This window comes from Rutidosis leptorrhynchoides, chromosome 8 (genome assembly GCF_046630445.1).
Source record: "Rutidosis leptorrhynchoides isolate AG116_Rl617_1_P2 chromosome 8, CSIRO_AGI_Rlap_v1, whole genome shotgun sequence".
Lineage (NCBI taxonomy): Eukaryota > Viridiplantae > Streptophyta > Magnoliopsida > Asterales > Asteraceae > Rutidosis > Rutidosis leptorrhynchoides.
The window spans coordinates 49,131,999-49,142,988 of NC_092340.1; the positions used below are offsets into that span (position 1 = coordinate 49,131,999).

Here is a 10,990-nt window from a genome sequence, read left to right on the forward strand (position 1 = left end):
TTTACATGATGACGATATGATATATTGTTTACAGTAGATGATTTAATGTGCGGTTGATGACTTGGCGTTACCAGGACTCAAGGGGTTGATGACGATGGTGTTCGACAAGGGTTGGGGAATGAAGATGCGGTTAATGAATCGGAAGATGAAGTTCCGGTTGATGACTTGAATGTTGGTGAACTCAGATTCGACACTTTAGGTGCCATTGAAGCTACGGGTTTGGAGAGTGCTTCGGGTGCGAATAGGGTGTTTTGTTCGGAGCGTACTAATTTGAACTCGATGCCGATTGTTGAAGAGAATCATCATGAGTTACATTCGGCGTGCATTGAAGATTTTGGTATTGGTAATCAAGCTTTTGTGTCTTTTATTACTCCTCATATTTAGGTTTCACATTCTCCTGTTGTTGTCAATTTAGAAGAACCTGTTGTTTCTACACCATCAGGGATAAAAAAATCCAAAAAGGCAAGAGCAAATTATACGGTTCCAAGGTATACGTGTCGATTAAGCGGCAGGTTCATCGAGTCCTAATCATAAAAGATTTTTTCTAAGATTTGGCGGACCGGAGATTCATTCCTCAATCGTCGGGTACACTTGTAACTGATAAATCCTCCAACGTTTTGACATATGCCTTTTCAAATCAGAACAACAAAGGTGTTCGAATTGATAACATTGATGAAATAACGTCACGCCCGGATGAAAGAAAATAGAAGAGTGGATCGAATGTTGCTTAATTCGGTTTTGTTGGTTTCCTTGATTGGATTGTATAGATGTTTTTTTTTTTTTTTTTTTTTTTTGTTGTATTTTGCTTTCCATGATATCTGTCACAATTATATGTTGCTCCGTCTCGTTTTGAGTTGTTTTGGCAGAGTTGTATTTTTTCGTTGTGGTTCAGTTAGAGTTGACTAGGTCTAGTTCAGTTGTGGTTCTAGAAAGTAACCTATTAACGAACCGTTTTATGTGTTTGGATTGAATGTTTTGGCTTATTAGTTCCTGCATTTATTGATGAAAGTTTAATGATTTTAAATTTTAATAGTAGTAATATTTTATAAAAAAAAAATAGATAAATAAACTTGTTAGTTTCTTATCCGAATGTATGAACCCATTAATGTTAGGGAGGCTCGCTTTTAGATGTTTTTTTATTTTTTTTTAGTTGGTTGTTTTTTAGGCGCGAGCCTTCCCATTTTCCCCAAGTCTTTTGTTTGACGCTTTCTTTTGGTAAACGTTGTCGTTTCTATACGAGTTTTCGTTTTTTCTTTAAAATAAAAAATAAAAAAAAAATGAATGAAGCCTTGCCCTCTACGATCAGCCAACTTCTGAACAACGCGTAAGAAAACACAACTGTTGCATAAAAGCAACACCGCGAAAAATACGGAGAACGACGATAACCACCACCACAGCAAATTTTCAAAATTGACCTTCAACGTTGATTCAACACTCACAGGTATATCATTTCCCCTATCCAATTTCACATTTTTTATCCCCAATTAAACTCAAATATTCTTCAGTCAAAAACTAGTGTACACGAATAAAACAATCATCCAAAATCTTCATTTACTTTAATAGTTGCCAAATGTAGGTCATTTCTCTAGGTTTTGTTACTTGTAGTTCTGTATTATGTGCTATGGTAGTATGTAGTATGTACGGACAGACTGAACATTTTATCACCACGTTTAACTAGTGCGCTGACTTTTTTTAAAAGAGGGCGTCTAGTTTGGATAGGTCTGGAAGCTTCCGAGAAAGTGCAGAGAGTCGTGTTTTCAGTTCAGGGTTTGCTGTGCCACGTGGCGGATGTAATGTGACGGTGGCGTCTTCGGGGATATTACCGTTGTCTCAGTGTTTGTCTCTGGATCCAATTGTTATTGGTGATCCGAAAATCGATAGGTCGGTGAGTTGAAACGGGTTATGGGGCTGTTTGTTAGCGAAGAGAATTCTTCTGTAGCTGCTGTTTCTTCAAGAGATCGAGCGTTGTGGATACGTGTACAATTGCCAGCTATTACCTTTGTTACTTTTGTGCATCTTATGTAAATATCTAGTTGAGATGATTTGTATCTGTGCTGAAAATTTGTTCAGTTGAATACAAATGATCTGCTCATATGGGAAGTTTAGATTTGTACTGTATTATACAAAATAGTGTGTAGGAATGTTGGATTTAGTGATGATTTGTTGATATTCAGTGATATTATTTTTTCAACAGAGGAAGAGAGAAGTTTTCTCTCTCAACGGGTTCCCCGATGTAAAACCCAACCACTGTCTTTTTTCACTTTAATTTGAATATTCACTCCAACCCACCATAGCTAACCACCACACACCACCACCTTGCCGCCTGTATTTCTTCTTCTCCATTTTAATTCTTCTTTCAATTCTTCAATATTTTTACCCCAGCAACCACCATTTCCATTTTCAGCCACAAGGTGAACTTTTCTCCTCTCTGCCTGCCGTCCCCATATTCATCCGACAATTTCAACCACTCCGGTCTGCACCATCTTTTCCGGCCAGTCTCCTGGCTGATGATGGTATGACCCATATGTCGAAGCCTAATGGCTTTTCGTCTTCAGCGTCGTGTGATCCTCGAGTTACTTCGTTTTTGATTTTTAATTTCCCGGAATCATGGACTCGGGTTGATTGTCGGAAAGTCTACGAGAAGTATGGTGCTCTTATAGATGTATATTTCGCTCGGAAGAGATTGTCGAGTGGACAACGATTTGGTTATGTTCGTTTTCAAGGTATTACCGAGATCGATTCTTTTTCCAAGGTCTTGAATTCCATCCAAATAAATGGAAGATGGATCCGTGCCTATAAGGCTTTGGAGAAGAACAGTGAAGGGGTAGAATTTCAACATTACAGATTTCGTGAAAAGAAAAATGACGACCTTCCCCCCTGCAGAAATCAAGAACCCATCCCGAACATTGATGGATTAGAAGATTTTCCTCCGGCTCCTTGGAACCGGGGCCAATCTAACCCAGTTAAATGGGGGAACACAAACACTACTGCCTCATCTGCAAATCTCGACTCCAAGTCGTTTAAATGGCCTGCAACTAATCGTATTGAAATTAAGATTGGAGGTAAAAACTTCGAGTTTAACCTACCTGAGTCGGTGAGAAATCACAACCTCGTTTTTAGTTTCAACAATGATCGTGTTTCATGGACGTTGATCAATGTCAATGATTCTCCGGTAATGGCTAATTGTGGGAACGTCTCGAAGGAACCCCACGGCATCCCTAGCGTGGGAGATTCGAATTCGTCGGGTACGGGGGAAAAGGTTGATTTTCAATCGATGACGGACCAAAACTCTAATGTGACGGCGACGTGTGTAGGAAATAATTTTAAATCAAGCGAAGATGTATCAATTGGGCAAGTTGAAGATGGTGTTGGGTCACCAGAAATCGTGGCTGACCTTGAAGAAGGGGAATTCATTCCTTCTCCGTCAGACGGTTTTTCGGATTCTGTCTCCTCACCGGATCTAGTGTCCAACGTTTTTCCGGTGACAGGTGATGATCGGGTTTCGAGGAAAGAGAAAGAGAAAGATATCGAGATTAGCAATAGTGTTGCAGGTATCAAGAACTCGCGTGAAGTTGGGTGTACCAAGGAACCAGTGGATAATTCGGTTGCCCCAATGCAGTTTCAAAATCAAATTGGTGTTGGGCCTGAACATGAGCTTAATGGGCCAATTCAGTTTAATGAGTCTAAGGTGGGATGTAATTCAAACGGACTAGTCCCTCCTCCAGCAGTGAATGGAAACGTTTCGGGTGAGAAGATTTATGTCGACTCAAACGAGGTTATCGCCTGTCAATCATCCACTGCTGTAGCTCGTTTTCGTGGCAAGAGGAAAAAAGTCCATCCCCTAATTAAAAGTCATTTCATTAAACATGTGTGGAAAATGAGTAACATGAAGCGTTGTCAACGTCGGGAAAACTTTCGATGGCAAGATCGATTTTTCATAGATAATGTGATGAAAAATTCGATAGAGGACGAGGATGATGATGATTGCTGCTCTTGTTGTTCTTCATGTGCGCCCTCGGAGTCGGATACTTAGTTGCCCGACCTGTCGTGGTGTGCGTCATTTTTTGTCCTCGCGTTTTTGTGTTTTATTATTTATGTCAGTCCGTTTTGTTGTGAGTTTTTAGTTGGGTGTAGTCGTGGATGTAGTTTCGTGCTTTTTGCTTCTAGCTCCTTGCTAGTTCATTTCGTGTAATTTTTCATAATTAATAAAATTAACTTGCCTTTCAAAAAAAAAAAAAAAAAAAAAAAAAAAAAAAAAAAAAAAAAAAAAAAAAAACAGAGGAAGAGCAAGTAAATTGGATGAACACTTGCATAAATTGGTTCAATATTGTGATGGTGTAGCTTTAAAGAGAACACACAGGAATGAATTAGTAAATAATGATCAAGCAGGTGGTGGTTTAAACTCGAAGATTGGAACTCAAATTTACAAAAAACCTAAATAACTTGTAAATAAAAGAGTAAGAACTATAGTTCATGAATTGTAAGCTTCTTTTTTTACATTGGAAGCTTTTATTGAGTGTACAATTTTTAATTATGATATATAGAATTATAAAAAGAAGGCGTGCTTGGAGAAAATATCTAAAGGAGTTGGAAGCAGCTCTGTGAAACGGTAAGAACTATATGTGTGTATCTCTTATTTTCAACTTTAGAAAAGTTGCAATTAGTCGATATCAGTATAAGATCTCTTATACTGATATTTATATTTTTTTTTTCTTTTTTCAAAAGGCGGGTCAACCATCAATATCAGAAAACGGGTTTGTTAACCAATCTACAAGAACATTACACAACCATATGGACCGAATCATAACAATGGCTTTACAGAATACAGAAACGATTGACCCACTTGATGATTGGGGGTCCTAATCAGGATCTGAGTTCGTTGCTGAATTTTGATGTAGAGGAATTACAAGACCATTATTTAGCCGGACTTGAGATACCAATGGATGATCTGACAGAATTGAATATGTTCTGATTAAAACTTGATGGCTTCATTTTAATTTAAACTGTGCAAATGTAAGTATTGTCGATTATTTCAGTTGTATATAGGAATATAGGAATAGGAATAGCAAAAGTAACATGTGAAGTAATTTTAACTGTGCAAAGCATACCCATTTCTTTTTATATTATTATTATATTTTCTGGATTATTATTACATTACAATAATATCAAACCACGTCGATGATTATATTAATATTAATATTATACATACATAGCTTTATAAAAAGCAAGAAAAGTTAAAAACGTAGTGACAACTAAAAGATGAAAACACAACGGCTTTACGGAGAACACGTTTTCTCCGACCAAGTCACCAAACTCAACACCACCCCTACACACCTTAACATATCTACCGGCGAAAAAACACCATCACACGATCACACAATCAATCAGTGTTAAACTAACATATTTAAAAACAAACTACAATGGGTCCAACTGTGTTACAACCAGAGGACTTCGAACCACATGCTTTCCATCAACCCATAAAAGTGACCCGAATAACGCACCTGAATCTCCCATTACTACATCTGGTCCGTCGATCTTCACCGTCACATAATAACTCAATTCCCTCACTTTATCAGAGAACACCAACTTCGCGGGTTTTACCGAAACAGTAACACCTTTTGGGGCCTCAACCTTAACATTGTAAACCGAATTTACATCCCCAACATTTCTCACTCTCCTAAACAAAGTCTTCCTCAAAACCGCCTTTTTCCCGGTTGAAAACATAGCAGCAATCGACGGGTAATTCAAGTTTTCCGGCACCGGCTTCCTTCTAACAGGACAAGACGCAGGTGTTCGAGTAATCACCTGAATTGTTTTCGCACCGTACCCAATCGAACACAAAAAGCTAACGTAATCTTCATTTGTAAGATCATACACCAACCCAGGATCCATTGCAAGATCAAGGTTTAAATGACCAGCTCCAAAATCATAAGGCGTTGTTGCATTTCCGGTTGACTCATCCGTCATTGGTCCAAGCTGTTTATTAACCGTACTCGCGGTTGTCATTAACGCTGACTTAATAGCCGCCGGAGACCAATCGGGATGTGCGGATTTCAACAACGCCGCTGCACCACTAACATGAGGACACGACATCGAAGTACCTGAAAGTATATTGAACTCCACTTTACGACCATCCGAATCCAAACCCGTAGGACCGACGGCGTCAGTCCAAGCAGCTAAAATGTTAACTCCCGGAGCAATTAAATCCGGTTTTAAAATCTCCGGGTTCATCCCATTTGGTCCTCTACCAGAAAACGACGCCACAACCGGCGCAGGTTTAATCCCAAGCACAGTTCCACCAAAAGTAATAGTGGCGGTAGCACGGTTACTACTGCCATTAGCCGCCGCATAGGCTTTAATTGCATCACCCTCATCCGAACCAACCGAACACGCAGGTATAAGATGTGCATCACCAACGAGCCCTTCACCGTTCGAAACCCCGTTTGATAGTATCATTCCAACACCACCAGCTTTCTTCACAACTAAACCCTTAGCAACTCTAGGACTACTACCTCTGTCACAAATTACAATTTTACCCCTAACCAACTCAGGATCCAATGCATTATCCATACACAACGAAGTAGATAGAACACCAGATTTACCTGGATAAACCAACGGATACTTTTTTCCACTAATTGCAGGTCCACTGTATAACGATACACCAGCAAGCTTCCTACCGTCTCCTAACATAACCTCTGCCGGAAAATTCCGATCAATCGTCCCCGCACCAACGGTTGTAATCCACGGCGCCAGGTTCGTCACCGACATTCCGTTCGGTCCGTCGTTTCCGGCAGATGACGAGACGAACACACCTCGCGAAACGGCACCGTACGCACCAATTGCAATTGGATCAATATAATATGGTGACGAAATTCCATCACCGCCTCCAATTGAAATCGAAATAACATCGACACCGTCATTTACGGCGGCGTCAAATGCCGCCAAAATATCAGAGTCGAAACAACCGGAATTTTTCCAACAAACTTTATAAACAGCTAATCTAGCTTTAGGTGCAACACCTTTAGCTATACCACTTGCATAGCCTGCCATTGAAGCTTTATAAACATACCTGCCTGCAGCGGTTGAGGCCGTATGCGTACCGTGTCCATCAGCGTCACGTGCGGACTTAAACTCAACGGTATCGTTAATGACGCCGCCACCGAATCCAATTCCGCCGGCGGCCTCGTGTCCTTTGGAGAAATATCTAGCTCCAATGATTTTCCGGTTACAGTTTCTAGCAGTGAATTTAACACCTGTTTGACAAACGCCTTTCCACCGCTTGGGAACCGGAGCGAGATTCAGATCGGAGAAACTCCGTCTCTCCGGCCAAATTCCGGTATCAAAAACGCCGATTATAACGTCGGAGCCGTAGTCGGATTCCGACCATAAGCCTCGTTGATTTCGTAAACCTACAAATTGTGGCGAACGAGTTGTGTGAAGGTTGCGTTTACGGTCTTCAAAAACGGTTAGAACAGAGGGATGTTGTTTGATGAGGTCAGCTTGAGGAGGAGTTAAAGAAGCTGAGAAGCCTTTGAAAACGGTGTCGTAAACGTGAAGGATTTTAGTTGAGTCGGTGAATTCGGAGGTGTACCAGTGGTAGTGAGTAGGGAAAACGGAGGGTTTGGATGAGGAGTCAACTCGGAGAATGTAAGTTTTGACCGTTGGATCTGGTGGTGGTGTAATTGCTTGGCTGGAGATGAGAAAAAAGAAGATTGGGAAGAAAAAGAGTAAAGCCATGGATGAAGGAGAGTGAAGTGTGTGAGTGTTGAATGAAGAGATTGATTGAAGTGGGTGGAGTCAATAGTACCGTTGTACTCCGTAAATTGAGCAATACTTTATGAAATTAGTCTTTGTTTTCTTTCTAAAAATTTGTTTGTAACCAAAAGTTTAGTAATACTAGTAGAAATGGATTATGGGAATAATTATGGATATATTAAATTAAATAAGCAGAAATTGGAAATGTGTTAATGGAGGGGAATAGTTTGATGAGTCACATATTTCTTGCTTTTGTTGGAGCCACCACATATATGATTCCTTTACACACAAAATATCTGTCAAAATAGAATAATTCATAGTTTTTGTTATAACTAGTTATTTAACCCTCGCTTCGCGTCGGGTACGATTTTTAATGTATTTTATTGCGTTTAGTAAAATTATTTTGTAGCTAACGATGATGTCGTTTAAGTGCAACTCGAGTCGAACTAAAAGGTATACCTCGTGAGAGATTTAAATGTTATTTTAAATTAACAATATATGTGCATCTCCGCGTTTCGCTATGGAATTGTCGACTTTTAAAAATTTAACGCAAAATCAACGTGTATGAAAAGTACCCCAAATATTTAGCGTTTTTTAAAAAGCGTCCGTTTTGCTTATAGCTAGTGACATTGTGTTCCTAAAATTATTTCGAGTTTAACGATGGTGTCGAAAAAATTTAACTCGTTGCGAGCGAGAAGATATGACCCGTTGAATATTTGGGTGGAGTTTATTTAAGATTTTTTATGAAAATGGTTATTTGACACTTTACCCCCTGTTTGGGGGTCGATTTGAATTTTTCAAAAAAATGTAGGGCCTTTGTTGGTAAAATGAAATTTAGTTAAAATTAAAAAAAAAAAAGTGAAAAGTCAAAAATACCCCTGATACTATTCATAACTTTTTTTTATTAGTTAATATGTAAATATGAATGTACAAAAAGTCATATGGAGATATGAATGATAAATTTTATAGTCAACTTTGTATAGCTTGCATAGTAATATTTTACACTATAAATAGACATATATGGTAGCCATTTAATTGTGTACCATTTCTCTTGAAATATCAATATCAATATTTCTTCTCTCTTTGTTCTTATATATTGTCACGTATTTAAGTAGTTAATAGGCCACTAAAGGTAGTTATAAACTACTAAATTATAACATGTTATCAGCACGAAGTGCTCCGTATAATTAAGGTTTATCTAAGCAAGCACAAGTCACTAATCAAGGTAAGAAATTCTTTAACGATATCTTCTATTATTTATTAGTAAGGTAAATATTATTATCATCACAAGTAAAATTATATTTCTGTAATCTAACTTTTATTAACTTCACTAACATTTATATTTATGTTATTTAAGTTATATATGGTCGGTTATACCACCTGAATTATATTTCTGTAATCTAACTTTTATTAACTTCACTAACATTTATATTTATGTTATTTAAGTTATATATGGTCGGTTATACCGCCTGAATTATATTTCTGTAATCTAACTTTTATTAACTTCACTAACATTTATATTTATGTTATTTAAGTTATATATGGTCGGTTATACCGCCTGAATTATATTTATGTAATCTAACTCTTATTAACTTCACTAACATTTATATTTATGTTATCTAACATTTATGATTACTTATGCAATTAATCATTATTTATTTCATGCATACTAATGTTTATTCTTAAATTTATTATTTATGCATAATATGTTTATTCTCTTAATCTTCGTATTTATACTAAACGTATTTATACTAAATGTATTTATAGTAATCGTATTTATACTAATAAAATTCTTTTATTAAAATTATTATTAATACAACGAGTACACTACAGTCGTTAACATCAACTAACGACGTTACAACGGTCATATATACATAACGGTTGTTAACGTCAACTGACGACGTTACAACGACTATATTTTTCAAATATAAAATAAACATCTCCGTTTTCACATTTTCACAAATCAATCTTCATTTTCTCAGATTACCACTCTCAAAAAGTTTTTGTAAAGATGATTCACACAAGGATGATTTTTCCTATTATATTGGTCATACTAACTATCATCATTGTTGCTAATATACCACCGGGTGAACCTATATTCTATCCTGCCCTTGTAGTTTTATTATTTGTAATCATACCATTATTCTGTTATTTGCTACTTATGAATTTAAAATGATTCTAATTTCATGTTGTTAGAAATTAATTATGATTATGATTTATGTTGTTCATCTTTTTGATAATAGAAATTGTCGAATTTGAAAAGGCTTAAATTTGCTCCTTTAGAATCAAGTGAGAACAACTACTTAACATGGGTTATGAATGTAGAAAAACATCTCGAATTAATCGTATTTTAGAAACCCTGAATGAAAATAACATTTGTTCCGAACAAGAGAAAGCAATAGCAAGTATTTTTCTTAGCAAACATATTGACGAGTCCTTAGAATCTACATATTATATGATCGAAGATCCAAGTGTATTATGGAAAATACTCAAAGATAGATACGATATTAATTATCAAGAAATAACGGTGATCCATGAAAGAATAAAATTGAAGATGTTAGTAGACGCTCTTATAAGAATCCCGGAGATTCTTATTAGTGATCTGGTAACGTGGATCATCAGTCTAGTATTTCTTAAATACATGAACATCTTGTTTATCTCTACAAATAAGTCCCAAAAGAAAAGAAAACGAGAGTGAATCTGTTAAAAAATCTTGATTAAATAAACCCTGAGCTACCTTGATGAAAGGACCCGTTCATATACATTATAAACGATTCACAATAGTTGATTACATCGCGAGGTATTTTGACCTCTATATGATACATTTTACAAACATTGCATTCGTTTTTAAAAGACAAACTTTCTTTACAACGAAAGTTGACGGAATGCACACCATTTCATAATACATCCAACTATAATTGACATAATAATAATCTTGATGAACTCAATGACTCGAATGCAACGTCTTTCAAAATATGCCATGAATGACTCCAAGTAATATCCTTAAAATGAGCTAATGCACAGCGGAAGATTTCTTTAATACCTGAGAATAAACATGCTTTAAAGTGTCAACCAAAAGGTTGGTGAGTTCATAGGTTTATCATAATAATCATTTCAATATATTAATAGACCACAAGATTTCCGTTTATAAATATATGTACACTCACAAGTGTATAAAAGTATTCTATAAGTTGTAGGCACCCGGTAACAAGCCTTAACGTTCATGTTTTACCCT

The 10,990-nt window shown here is 36.9% G+C and overlaps 1 protein-coding gene across 1 annotated transcript; it reads right to left on the minus strand.

Annotated features, from left to right (window-relative positions):
• Positions 1 to 5,313: 5,313 nt before the first annotated feature.
• Positions 5,314 to 7,955, minus strand: LOC139861197 (subtilisin-like protease SBT1.6). Its single transcript, XM_071849503.1, has one exon. The coding sequence runs from the start codon at positions 7,735 to 7,737 to the stop codon at positions 5,416 to 5,418; it is 2,322 nt and encodes a 773-aa protein (XP_071705604.1). The 5' UTR covers positions 7,738 to 7,955; the 3' UTR covers positions 5,314 to 5,415.
• Positions 7,956 to 10,990: the final 3,035 nt, after the last annotated feature.

Coding starts and splice junctions, on each gene's coding strand:
- LOC139861197 (XM_071849503.1), bottom strand. CDS start 7,737: ATGGCTTTACTCTTTTTCTTCCCAATCTTCTTTTTTCTCATCTCCAGC.